The sequence below is a fragment of the Tyto alba genome, unplaced genomic scaffold, assembly GCF_018691265.1.
Source record: "Tyto alba isolate M040663 unplaced genomic scaffold, T.alba_DEE_v4.0 Super-Scaffold_41, whole genome shotgun sequence".
Taxonomy (NCBI): Eukaryota; Metazoa; Chordata; class Aves; order Strigiformes; family Tytonidae; genus Tyto; species Tyto alba.
Window position 1 is genome coordinate 12,060,380 of NW_024881317.1, and position 14,490 is coordinate 12,074,869.

Genomic DNA, 14,490 nt, shown 5'->3' on the forward strand with positions numbered 1-14,490 from the left:
CTGCTGCTTCCCTTTGCAACAAATAGTGTTGGTCATTTTATAGAAAATTTAGTGTAGATTTTCTATCAAATTCTATAGGGTTGGGTTCAAAGCACACTGAAATGAAAACAGAGAAGAAACATTTATAGATAAAGATGACAATTTTACAGTAAGAAGAAAACATTCTCAATCATTAAGACATATTTAAAGTCTAGTTAGAGGGTGATTTTTTTTTTCAATCTGTGCATGTTTTATACATACATATGTATGTATGTATGAAAATAACTTCTGAAATACAAAGCCCTATGCTTCATTTATTAAGGTATAAAATGATGCCCAAATTTTGAGGTTATTTTTACCACCAGGAATGTCCTTATTTTTAATATCTGGTTTTGACTATGAACAAATTGCTGAAAGTTACCATTTGCTTCCCGTTTGCATACAAAATCCCAACTACCTAAACTTCATATATGTTCTGCTAGGTAATTATACTTACTTTTTTGCAAAATGGAAAAATATATGTCAGATAGTATTTGGATAACCTCATAAGCACAGCAATCTTGGCTTGGTTTCATCTGCCCTCTAACATGCTCAAATAGAAGGTTATCAATTTGGTTGATGAGCGATGATGGCCTTTGACTACCACTGCTCCGAAGTACTCTGTTTCCCGTGGATTACAAATACACATAGTCAAATTTAACAAGTTAAAGAACCCTGGTTTTTAATTCCACAGGGAGAAAGGAATTTTAAAATTTTTCAATATTAACAGTACTTTAAAATACAATATCTATGTACCATTTTTTGTGTAAGCCATTTGAATTTCTCGTATAAATAACCTGATCATGCATCTACCAAACATTTTTGATGCAGCAATATTATAAAATAATCCTAACTGGTATTATCAGCACACATTATTTCAAAGTCACACTATCAATACAAATACTCAGAGATTTTCTTGCCAGATAGCTAGATATTAAAGCCCTATTACACATCAGAAAAACTATTAGGAAGTGGTAAGCATATCCAATTAAAGCCCTCATAATATTCAGGTTTCAGAAACAAAGTAGAAAGGATTGCAGTTGGCCTATCTATTCTCCCACTGAAATCAGTAATATTACTAGGTATTGTAACTGCTTAAATACAGGACAATGCTGAATGTTTTGAAAATCCCACGCTCAAAGTCATCTGAGCCATAGTTTGAGAAAATTGAAACCAATGGACACTGTGCCATTACAGATTATCTTTAGTTCCTTTATTTATCATTCTGACTGACTTAGATTTTTCTCAGTCTAGATAAAGCCAAATATAATTCAACTTCCTATGCTCAACATTTCACATTAAATTAAATAAACCCTATTCACTTTTGATCCATTTTTCCCAATAAGTGCACAGCTGCCGAGCCTTGAGCAACAGAAAAAATGTTAGGGTGGCTGAACAGAACTTAGTACCACAAGATTTAACATTTGGACAGCAACACTATCATCACATCTTTCAAGTAAATCTAGTTATTCAAAAGTACTAAGTGATTTTCTGTACTCATTAATTGCTACCATGAAACACAAAGCTGGGACTATTTAGAGCATTATTCTATTTCCTTTACAAAAAGTATCTTCTCCTGATGAAAAGCTGTACAAAAGATTGATTTTGTAACAGTAAAATAAAAATCACTTTAAAATCAAAAGCTAATACTGAGCATTGCTGTTCTTTGAGTGATGCCAACACAGTCCTAGACTGGTATCCTGTTTGGAGGAGAAAAATGGATTCTTTTTAAAGATCGCATTCTAAATTTTCCATCTTGTTATTTGAATGCTATTGCACTGCTGCAACTGGTTAGCACTGCACATCTGGCTGAATTGTCTTGGACTGGTATTTTCCCTAAACTATTGTGTATGTGTGTGATGGGTTTTTTTAAAAAAATATTGTATGCACACTGAAACAATGCCCTATTGCAGACTGCTACACACAGTAATTAGTGAGAGCATATTTTTTTTTCTGATTTTGTTTTCAATGTCAAAGAAGTGCTATTTTTAAAGTAAGCCACCATGAAATTCTAGCCATGCTTTTACAATATTTTTCATTTCGTTTTTTTTTGGCTCTTAATCTCATAAACCCAAACTTCACACTGGAAGTGTTATCTCATAAAAGCTCTAAATTACAATGATTTTTACTCCACAGCTACTATTTTAAACTTATATTTATCAGGAAAAAGAGCATATAACTCAAATATTCTCATAAAAATAGTTTCACAGAAACAAAACAGATAAATGTTCCATTCAGTAAAAGGTCAATTTTTCATAACTTTGGCTACAGAAGCCTTATAATTCAGCCAAATTTGATTCCAAAGCCAAAAGTTTCTATGTTCTGCTGCTACAAACCATCGTATTAAGATTTTGCAGAGTCCATCAGACTAATGAGGGGCAAAAAGTCAATCTTTTCTCATAAAATTACCACCATGACCAAATATTGTTATTTGTAAATACTACCATTTACAACTTTCACAACTCTGAAGCATTTGGAAAAAAAAAAAAAAAAGGAGGGGAGAAGTGAAGTGATATTTCTTCCTTATAAATAAACAAACACATAAATATCCAGAGCCCTAAAAATGCAAGGTCCTGGTTTGCTTTCTAGTAGAAAGGATCTGGAAAGCCCCTATTTCTGGTCAGCTAAGAATTCCCCTGCCATGGGGGAGCTCCCAGCTGATACACTGCCAGCATTACTGGATCCTGCACAGATACCATTTGACACCAGCACAGGATGCATTAGGAGATGGAAAGAAGTGGCCAGAGCACATTTTATACTTCTGAGGGCTCACATGCCTAGACTGCTCTAATTTATACTCCGACTAGCTCTGCCTTATACAAGACAGTTCTGCAAGGCTAAGCATAAATTCAGTGTAACAGAGAATCTGGATTTAGCTAGATGTAAGAGGTCTCTAATGCTAAATCATAAATTAGCCAAGAACACCGAACTTGTTTTTACTGTCCTGTAAGATTTGGGGAAACTTAGAGCCTGGACAAAAGTAATCAGTCTTCAGAGCTGTCATCCTCTGTCTTAAACACCATAACCAGGTGTCTTGGTCTATGCAAGCACACAAAACCTTGGATATGTTCTTAACTGCTCCTATGTTGGCTATTGGGAATTCTCATCTGTACATTAATTGCTCATTTTTCATCACAAGTGCAAAATATTTGGCTACAAACAGCAGGATTTCCTGACAAAAATGTGCAATTGTGTCTTGTGTTTGTCCAACTGTATTTGAGACACAAGATTAACTTTCAGCACATTTTCCAACCAGCAAGCAGAAGAGATTTTGAGTTGATTGAACAGGACACATGAGGAGAAGGAAAGACATTTAGTGGAGTCTCTGTCTTCCTTCTGTTCCTCCACAAGTTTCTATGAAAATGCCAAAAGGAGTTTTGCACCTTTCTTTAGAACAGGTCTGGCATAATGCCGGCCAGTACTCCCAAGCCATGTATAAATTCAGCTCAAGATACACGCTGTATCATTTATTCTCTGAAGAAAGCTGTGCAGTATTTCTTGGAATAATGAAAACCTGGCTTCTGGTTTTCCAGATACAGATTTCTACTAGCTAGTAAAATTTGGGCTTTCTGACCTCTGTCAGTTTTATGGATTTTGCAGATACCCAATTTCTGAACAGATGCTCTCCAGTGATTTTGATCAGTAGTTCCCAAGCTTAGCTCGTTTGGTTACCACCAACAGAGATGGTGTTGACCTGTGATAGGACCATCTATGCAAAACCAGAAGCTTCTTGCCAGGCCAGGTACACATATATAAAAAAGTACGTCTGTCACCTCCAACCCTCTTACTGCAAAATCTCATTCATCAAAGTGAGATCCTCAATTCCATTTTCGTCTACCATTTCACTATATGTCTCCCCTCACAAACTAGAGCCTCTGTTAAGTGTCCAATCCCTTACTTACCTTCTGACCACACATCACACCAACACAAAGCAAGGTGATAGTGACCGTAGCCACACGCCCCTGTGTAAAAAAGCCACCCTGACTCACCAACCCTGCTTCTTGCTGCCTTAACCCTGCTTGATACCTTCCCGACGCAAGCACTGTGAGCTGTGCAGTGTGGGATGGAGCACTTACTACTGAGTGGATTGCTGCAGCTCCAGCTACATAGAGAAGCAACTCACAACTGATCAGCAAAAACCTTCTATGCGGATCTGTTTACCTCATGGCTCAAGTAAGTGCTTGTGTACAAGCACAGTTAACAGCTACCATCATCACGTACCACTTTAAGTTGGCTTTGAACCACAATTTCAGAATGTCTGCCTTAGACAATAGGCACAAATATGCATAACAGTTGCATTTAGATCTGTTCTCTTCCTGACAATGTTCTAATTTAAGATCCTAGTTTCACTTAACCAGACATTTTTACTGAAGAGAACTTCATTCCCATATGGCACCTTTAAGGACGATGACTCCTCCAGAAATTTGTATTACACGAGCCAAATTCTACTAACAGTTGTACTGCTAACAGGTCACATACTTGGGGTTTGTTTTTAGACTAATGTTTGTTTAAAAAAGTGAGGAATACATTTTGGACCGTAAACATGTTCATTCCAAAAAAACTGTGAAGAGAATAAGGAGAGTCAGATGGAAGAACTTTACATCTACTTTGTGCTGATTATATAATTTATCAAGATATTGTTCCACAGGCCTCCAACAGATGCTCTGCTGTTAAAGCCATGAAAAGTCATTCAGGGAGAGGGTAAAGGCCTCGGGGGTGTGGTCCACATGCTTCAGCACATATATCCTCAGTCCTGGCCTGCAGATAGCACATCTGCTCCAGGCATGGACCTGATGGTTGGCCAAAATACAGGCTTACAATAATGCTCCTTTTTTCAACTTTAATGTAAGCCTGTTTTCTTGCCAAATTCAAATCCTGCCAAAATTTGGCCAAAGATGTTTGCTCAGTTGTGCAATATCTTAAGTTTATATCCAACAACTCTTTGCAAAAACAATTGTATCGTGTTTTTAATGTTTACAGGCATTAACAATATTTAATTTTAAGTAGAATTTTACTGCTGACACTCTCGTGTTTTACAGTAAATTACCTTAGAGAGGGTTTTTCCATTAGCTCTTAGTGTCACGAGTCCTGCACAGCACACCAAAGCACTGGAGCTAGAGAGACCAGAACTTGGAGGGATGGTTCCATCTAGCAGACAATTCATTCCAGTTGGGTTATTAAGACCAAAATGTTCCTAACAATGAAAAAATAAACAATCTCAGTTTCAAGTACAGACAGGCTCAGGCTTGCAATTATCTGATACTTAGAAAGAGAATCTCTCTGCTGAGTTGTTGGAACCAAGGACCTGCTTCTGGTATCTCCAAAATAAAGCAAAATTTTCGTTCTATTCATTAAGATCAAAGCCAATGGTAGGGCTTCAGCCAAAGGTATGTCTGCAATTCCTGTACACAAACATATATGAGCTGACAGAACTGTACCCCAAGCAGAATTCAGTATGGGCTAAACACCTGATAATTTACCAAGCTTCGTGGGTGGGTTTTGCAGCAACTGACTCGGCTCTGAGCTGTCATGGTGACAGTACCAGAGGTTACTCATCATTTTATATCCTACTTTTGTCCTTTTCTCCACAGCTCCTCGCTTAAGGCATCCTGAAGAGCTTAAGGTCCACTTTATGCTTCACTTCTAATGCTGGCATGTGGTATAAGGGAGCCACATCACACTGATGGAGAACTAGTAGCCATGCAGCTGTATTCAAAGCCAGATACTCCTATCTCCTGAAGCACCCACAGGACTGACACTGAGAAAATCACAATGGTACCTGAAGGACGCTGTGCTTTAGGAGGCGCAGAGACATACCTACCAGCAGTGATGGTCTCTGTCATGCTATTTTTAGAATAAAGTTTAAATAAATGATTGTTATCACTGATAACACATTTAATCCAGAAGTCATAAATCCGCGTGTACGTACTCTTTCAATTACTCCTTAATTGCTTTGTCTTTTTATTTATAATCATGTTAATATAAATTTCTCTCTGTTGTTAGTTTGAAATAAATATGCAGTACTTATTAAAAAACCATTGCATATATATTGGGGGGTATATTAATAGCTACATTCTGATACGGATTTGTATGTCAATAAACTATGTTACAATGTCAATAATCAGAAAAAATGGCAGTGTTTCCATAAAGAAATGCACACCTTCAAAAGATCTCTACTACTTTTCCTGAAACAACTTCAACCATAAATGCCATTGGTAGAGACCAGCAAATACAAAGAGCCTCCTTTAATGTCTTCTACCATCACTTCAAATTATTTCAGATTTCCCTTACTACAAATATAAAGGAATTCATACCTAAAATACTATTGCTGCCCATGTCTCTTCATGAAGAACACTAGACAGGCTTGTTCAAAAACAGAAAACGCTTGAGTAACCAGAAACTTATCCAGTTTCTGGATTGTCTTGAATGTGAATCAGGCTTGCAAACTTATCACGCGATGTTTAAATAGAAAACGTACTTCAGTTTCAAAAATGAAAATGGACTTTGCCAAGTTCTGCAATAGTTCTGTCCCAAAAGGATAGCATGTTCAACTTAATATAAACAGATTATCCCGCTGGACCCTGTGAGTACTTGTATTTCAGTGTTTCTTAAGTCTGTAACATTTATGCTTATTTTCTGCCAGTGCTAGAGTCTGCAAACCTGCTTTGCAAATTAACCATCAAGTATGAAAGCTTGTCCTTAGGAAACAAATCTCAGTAGCAGACTTCAAAATAAATAAAGTCAATTGGTCATGCTAGCCTTAATATAAGAAAGGATATATTGTAAAGAAACCTAATCTATATCTCTGCAGTCAATGCAATTTAAATGCCTGTGTTAGTGAGCAATACAAAATTGAAAATACTCACGTTACTGCAAACATAAGTAATTTATTGGGGTCTAAACATAGGGGCGGGGGTCTGTTTAGGAACCGTGGATTGTAATAGTGATTTGTGGCACTGATTGTTCCAAATATTCTATTTTGAAGACTCTAATGGCAGGTCTGAGGCAGGCTTTACTGGCTGGCTGCAGTCCTTATCTGTTGGATTGTCCTCTGGGGTGACTTAAATGGCCCATCCTGACACAAGCTTCATGTGCTTCAAAAAGGCACATTTACCTATAACTTGGGCTGGCTGTGGCGACCTGTTCCTGACCTAGCCATCACTGTTTATCCCACCTGCCTTTCCAGAAATACCACTGGATTGACATAGAGTTGAGAAGTCACCATGTTTTTTTCATCAAAGGGCCATGAATCACCTGCAAACAGCAGGTGAGATTTATAGGAAGCCTCAACTGTGAATTCAGGCCCACTCCCAGGACAACGCTTGGTTTCACAAGCAGTTCAGTCTTCAGATCAGTCTGGAGACAGGCTAGCTCACAAAGGAGAAGATAAAGCTCTAATGAGCAAGCATGAAAATGTCTGTTCAGTGTTCCTGCCTTTAGTGTAAGTGTGCCTTTTTCTGCACAGCTGCACTCTTAACTCAGGAAATTTTGAAAATCCCATTCAAATTCCACACACTGAAAATCTGTATAAATAATGGTTCTTACTGGAATATTTCTTCTGTATGCTGTTTACTTACTTTTTACGTTTTCTTCTGCCTACTGTATGAGTCAGTTATGCACAAGTTGCAGGTTTCCAACATTAATGGAAAATTAATGGTTTTTAAAATGTTTCCATAGCAAAAAAGGGACTAAAATATGATCTTTGCATCCTGACAGACATACCTCCAAACTTTTTTAAAAGCAAATTTTAATTAGATGACTCCATTGGAAAGCATTCTTTTTAAGTTCAAAATACAGAAATGTCATCTTGATAATGAGCTTGATCATGACTTTACTAAATAAATATTTGCTACTGTAATTTATGTAATAAAAATTAAAATAGTGCTCTGCAAAGTTTTTAAAACAAACCCACTCATATCTCCCCTTCAGATTTTAACATAAAAATACTTAACTGTATGTCAAAAAACCCTACAGAATGCAGGGAAGTATTTTGAGGGTGAATACGTATGCTTCTCATATTTTACTTTTACATTCATTTCATAAATTAAACGAATTTGGCTTACCTGAATACCTTTCAGTCCACACTGGAAGTAGTTATGCCACTGAGGTTTGGTTTTGTTAATCTGAATGCTATTAACATTAGTACTGAAATCCCTGCAAAAACAGAAAAACCTTGAGATTTTAACTTGTCAGTAAATCTAGTTCGAAAAAACATGGCTTATTACTGCCACCTGCTGATGAACAAAAACATTTCGATGTTAATTTCTTTCAGTGCAATGCTTTTTGAGGTTTTTTGCACAGAACTTCTTTATTAATTCTATGAGGATATTTTAGATGGAACCATACGAATTTTTGCTTAAGTTATAGACTTTATTAAATAAATTCAGAAATTAAGCTGCTTTTGGAATCCTTAATTAAGACAACATGCCTTCCATCACATGTGTATATGTTCTCTTGATATCTTAGAGAAGCGAAAATCTAAATAATCGTATCTGTCAAAGCTAGAATAGAGATCAATACACTTCAGGGTCTCTGGTAATCCCTGATGAGGAATTCATCTTCATTACCTTTGCTCTGAATGGCACTTCACGAAAACAGGCCTAATGCTGCAAAATTATACTATGTATGTTACAAGATATAATTTAAATAATATAGTATAAAGTAGTTTATCTGTTTCCTCCAGGAGAACTCTGATAATGATTTTCCTACGCCATCTTAATTTCAAAATAACAAAAATGGTAAGCCTGAATGTTCTTAAATAAACTAATGCTACAGATAGGTGTTGTCAAAGTGGGTGTGGAGTGATGTGCAGAGGCCTCAGAGGAGCATGAATTAATCACAGAGAAGTGCAGATTGTTTAGGCATCTATACTGTTGAATGCCCAATAACTACATCTACCTGATATCATTACAGAAGATGCCCAATGCACAAAGAGGAAAGGCATTGTGAATGTCAAGAAACATTAAAAAGTTGCTGGCTAAACTGTGCTTTGCAAGGTAAGGTCTGCCAAACAATATGAACAGAGGCAAGTGAATTCCCTGGAAATATTTACATTTAATGGGAATAAAAACACTTTCAAGAAATTATGCATCAGAGGACAGTCTGCAAGTCCTAAGAGGATGGAATTTTTTGTTCTTATGCTAGTCCTAGTCTGTATCTGTAAACTACACAGGTTTGTGATGTGCTGGTTTTATTTTTATCCAAAATAGTATCACTAGTTAATACCTGTAATGAATACCAGCGTAAAGGTGGTTTTATCAGTAAAGTATTCTGTCTGTTACCTATGAAGAAACAGTTACACTGCATATATATATAAAGCATTTTTACAATGATACAATTGTCTTCAAAAGATGGCTGAAAACTTCACTTTTTTTCTGGTGCAATTAAAGGTTGCAATTTTTGTGTTATGCAACCCCCAAACCCGACAACCAGTGTAAAAATGGACTCACAACCCAGCCTTCTCTTCATATGGTCTAACACTAGCTATGCTGTAGTGAGCTACTCCGTTTTTATTACCAGTCTACAATCTACTCCTAGCTCAATGTTACATGACAGATCTTACACTTTAAGTATCAATTTTGAATTACCATTTTGTCAGTTATATGTTCAACTTCAACATTCAGTACAGTGCAGAAATATCACAGATTGGTGTATAGTTTAACATATAAATTGCTGTCTTTCAATCTCAGCTCTTCAAAATAGTGCCACTTACAGGACTTTATCAACAGTGCAGCATCAAAGAATGGTACAAATTTAAGGTCAGAAATTACTGGGGTTTGTAGAGTAACACAAAAGATCTGAAAGCTAGTATTGAGATTGCAATACAAGGAAAGTTTGAGAATAGCTGAAATTCTTCTAATTTGAGGTTCATGTGTATTTAGAACAATCTCCTAGAGAATAAAACTACATAATTTTGCTTATGGCTTTTGAATATAATAAAAAGAAGTACTTGTAAAATAGAAAATACTTGTCAAAAGTAATGAAGATTTTTAAAAATCCTATGATTGATTATGCTTGTTTTTTACAATAATCCTAAATTATTATTGTAAAAAAGCAAGGTTGATGGAAATCAATACATAGAAGTGATTAACAGGAATCAAATCTAAACTGCTCTTTCCCTCCAAAAAAAAGGTTCTAAAACATTTGATCTAATTCTTTTTATACTCTCAAATTAAAACTTCAATGAACAATCTGACATATACTATATTTTCTGGTTCTCAAGATAAATTAAAATAATGGCTTCTTAAAATGTATTTTGCTCATTTCTGCAATCTTCTTGCATAGAAAAGGAAAGAAATAATTACTTTGATTTTGGCAGGTTTCATATGGACATAATTCACACCAACACAGAATGTGAGAATGTCAAGATCCCCACAGTCTTTAAGTCTATTTTTTTTTTTATTTTCACATTCGATTTGTTATAAAAACCAATTCCTAAATGACCAGAGTTTATCTTAAATCAATAAATCTTCAGGCTTGCCTTCGATCCTCCTACTGGAAGGTAGGCAGTTTAATATAAGAACTTTATAATAAAATAAAAAATTGGAAAAACCATATTAATAGAGTAAAAAATACTCTAACATTGTCTGTTCCAGCTTTTCTGTTTTAAAGGATTCTTGGGAAAGCTTGCCCCATCTCCAAGGCTAGATATAAGCATTCCAATTCTTCTGTATAATTAGAAGAGGTAACTTCTTAGAGTAGTTTGAAAAAACATGTGTCTGAGGTGTTTTTCACTGCTTGAGTAGTAATTAATCCTTATTTTTGGGAGACCAATTTGGCTCTTTCTCACAGAATTTCATTGTCCTATCAATCTGTTAGTTTATCTTTTTGAATCCTCTGTAAAAAAAGTCTGATTTTCTTTTTTTAAAAAAAGATGTTCAGGTTTTGCCATAAGATAGGAACTGATATATAATTATCATATTATTTCTAAAGGCGTTTTGAGAAATATGTCAGATATTCTCCGTACTTCTCAATTACAAAGGTGTTATGTGAAGGGGAGGCATGAGGAACTTCAAAAGACAGTTTTGAATACTGTTTTAGCCCAAATAACATAAAAGTCATCTGATCAGTTGGGATGATTTATAATGAAAAACACATAGGTAGTTTTTCTTGCAATCTGTTCTCTGTCCTGTTTTTCCTAAAAGTTAACATGAACTAGCAGGGTAGAAGAGGGCTACAGAACTGTTACACATTTTACCAGTTAACAAAACATGAATGAAATAGGAAATAGTGATTCTATGGAGGCTTATGGTTAGTCCTTGTTCACCAAAGGCCTATATATATGCATTCACCACAGGCATCAATCTACCAGTCTAACAGGCTGGGAAAAAAAGATAGACTGTCAACAGTTTTGTTATGTGGTATAACATTCAGAGTGTTGAAAAATATTTCTTTGTTATGAAATTATGGGCATGTTTTAGCTTTGTTTTTAAGCAACAGTGTCTCAACAAAACAGAGATGGTTAATGCTGTGTTCTGGGACCTTTTCTTTGTTTATCGTTTAAAACATATGATTTCAAACTGAAACCAGGGCAGATATAAAAATATATAGTGACTGTGTATGCAATTTGAATTCAATGGCTGTAATTTGAGATTTGGTAGGAACTGTATGTATCTTAGGAGAAGGCCGTTTCAATTGCGATGTGCCAAAGCTTAAAGACCAAGTAAAAATGTTTACCTTTTGGTTACTGCTTTATTTAGTATCCATTATAACAACTTTTCCTAATCAAAGCTATTATAATTCTGGAACTATTGCCTCTTGCAGAATGGTTTTGCAATACAGCTTAAACCCTGTTGGAGGTTGCTACTAAAGAAAGGAAAAGGTCCCACTCTTGTCTTCCATTTCCATCCCCCCTGCTCACATTGCATGTTCTCACTGTTTACCCCACGTCAGCTTTAGTGCTGAGTGCATGGCAGTTCAATTCACTAAAATGATTGAAAATTAACCAGGCAAAAAATGGCTGAATTGATGTTAGAAGCAGGGACAGGGAGACTAGGAGTAAAAGCAAGCCATCGCCTTTTGGTGGTGGCAAACACTCAATTCAGCCCAGCTATAACGTGAAGATATACACCACAAAGTAAGTGGAAGTAAAAACTACTTTCAACTACCTTAGTCGCAGGCAGCAGCTTAGAACATGTTTTTACAAAAAACTGAGTTTTATACAGGAATATGTGCTTAAATAGTTCCCACTTTTGTCAATATATTCCTGTCCCTCTGCTGCCATACAGTGTGCTTTCAGGGAATAATTTAGCATTGGCTTAAACCAATGGCTTAATAAAAACACCTAAGCTTGTGCTGATTCTGATTTTTGCAAAATTCCCGCAAAAGTTCATGTGGATGAGTGACCTGATCTGAACTGCTACGTGTCCTAGTTTCAGCTGGGATAGAGTTAATTTTTCTTCTTAGTAGTTAGAATAGTGCTGTGTTCTGGATTCAGTATGGAATTTGGTATGAGAAGAACATTGATAATACACTGATGTTTTCATTTGTTGCTAAGATTTCAAGGACTTTCCAACTCCCCATGTCCTGCCTGTGTGCAGGTGTACAAGAAGCTGGAAGGGAGCACAGCCAGAGCAATGGACCCAAATTGGCCAATGAAGTATTCCATGTCATATAACATCATGCTCAGTATATAAAGGAGGGCCATCCAGGCAGGAGGAGGGTTTTCTCTCACCTCCAGGATTTTATTTCAATTATTAAACTGATTTTATTTCAACCCATGAGTCTCTGTCTACCCCTCCAATTCTCTCCCCCATCCCCTGGGGGGGGGAGGGTGAGTGAGCGGCTGCACGGTGTTTGGCTGCCAGCCAGGCTCAAACCACAACAGAGTCCTTTTGACGCCACACACACAAACCCAACACACCATGCAACCACACAAACATCAGCCTGTTACAAGGAAGGAGGCAGAAGAATGTGGCTCAAGTTGAATAGAATGGCAGGGTTATTTCCCTATGTTCAGCACTTGTGAGACCATAGCTGGAATACTGTGTCCAGTCTGGGGTTTCCCAATACAAGAAAGATATTGGCAAACTGCAGGGAGTCCAACCGAAGGCCATCAAGATGGTTACAAGGGATCTCCAAAGGTCCTTTCCAACCTAAATTTGTCTATGGAAGAGACGGAATACAGATTCTTTGAGCCAGGACTGTTGCTAAAGCCGCTGTGTTGTGAAAATACAGCCCCGGGTTCTCCAGAGCAGGGGAGTGGTAGCTTACATATGCAGTAATTGATGACAAAACATTTCACTCCCTTCTCCAGGAGAAACTGAACCGCTGCCAATTATAGGGATTACATCAAGAAAGATGAGCCAGAAGAAGGGAAACCAGGACTTTACTTTCAGAAAGACAGAAAAATCAGAGGCCTCACATGAGAAATCTGAACAAACAGGTGGGAGGAAGAAGGAGTGAGCTATTGCTCTAAACTAATATACACAGCATAGAGTCAATGTGATTCCATCTGCTTATATCATTCATTTTACACAATTAAGCTCCATGTTGCAATGGAAGTTTGTCAGATCTCTGAACAGTTAACCTGTATTGCAATTGCATAAAGAGCTTCATAAAAATCAGTGAATAAACAAAGTAATTACTTACAAGTACAAAGAATTGGTATTTGCCAGTTGCACAACTTGAGTTTTCACAGGTTCTACTGCAATCAGTATATCTTGTTCTATAGCCATAGGGAGCACAGCATAACCACAGTAGTCTATATGTTCTCCTACCAAAGAAACAGGCAATTAAAATATTTTTGAATAATTCTTTCTATAACAGCAGTAACAGGGCTTCTATGGGGGTTCAGTGTTGCTTACTGTACAACAAAATTTCAGAGTATAGTCTCACCTCTTATTATTTAAAGTTCGGGGTGTATTTCTTCCATTTCACATTACTGCACAAAAAAATTGTTCTTTCTTTAGTGACTTTTATCTATTGCATCTGTTTATAAATCTCCATGTTTTAACATTGGCTTATAAAAAATAAGAAAAAAACACTATGTAGATTATTGTCCATCAATGAGAACAGCCATGTTATTTGTACACTGTTGGGACAGTACAAAAAAATATGTCAAATCAATCACATTTAACTGATGACTGGAAGAGATAAAGGCACCACACGTCTCCTCATTATAGGATCTCCTTATCCATATTAGGTGATTCATTAGCCACTAGATAAGGCTTGGAGTTGAACTCTTACATTTTATTTTCATAAAATTTCTGGACCTTTTTCCAGTAAAATAATTCTATTTAAATAATCATTAATACAGTTATATACAACACATGAAGTAATATTCAAATAGAAAATGTATGTAGCAAACATCCTCTCTCTCAGGAATAATTCCCAGTTAGCATATGCTATTTGATCTGTATGATATGTTCACACAAAACTGAAATAAAAATTATTATTAATTTTACAATAGACTAATTAATTTTCAAAGCTCTGTTTTGCAGGATCTTACTTACAATGTCTTCAAATGTGTAG

The 14,490-nt window shown here is 36.3% G+C and overlaps 1 protein-coding gene across 8 annotated transcripts in view; it reads right to left on the reverse strand.

Moving 5' to 3' along the window:
• Window positions 1-14,490, reverse strand: part of GALK2 (galactokinase 2) — a 51,227-nt gene that overhangs the window by 33,180 nt on the left and 3,557 nt on the right. For 7 of the 8 annotated variants that reach the window (XM_042804201.1, XM_042804195.1, XM_042804200.1 and 4 more), the window contains 3 exons: window positions 13,609-13,732; window positions 8,082-8,172; window positions 5,066-5,212 (listed from right to left, as the gene is read on the reverse strand). In XM_042804201.1, the coding sequence (XP_042660135.1) occupies window positions 5,066-5,212; window positions 8,082-8,172; window positions 13,609-13,732 (362 nt within the window). Of the gene's footprint in view, window positions 1-5,065; window positions 5,213-8,081; window positions 8,173-13,608; window positions 13,733-13,854; window positions 13,901-14,490 lie in introns of all 8 variants that reach the window. The other variant, XM_032982920.2, reaches the window with a different exon arrangement.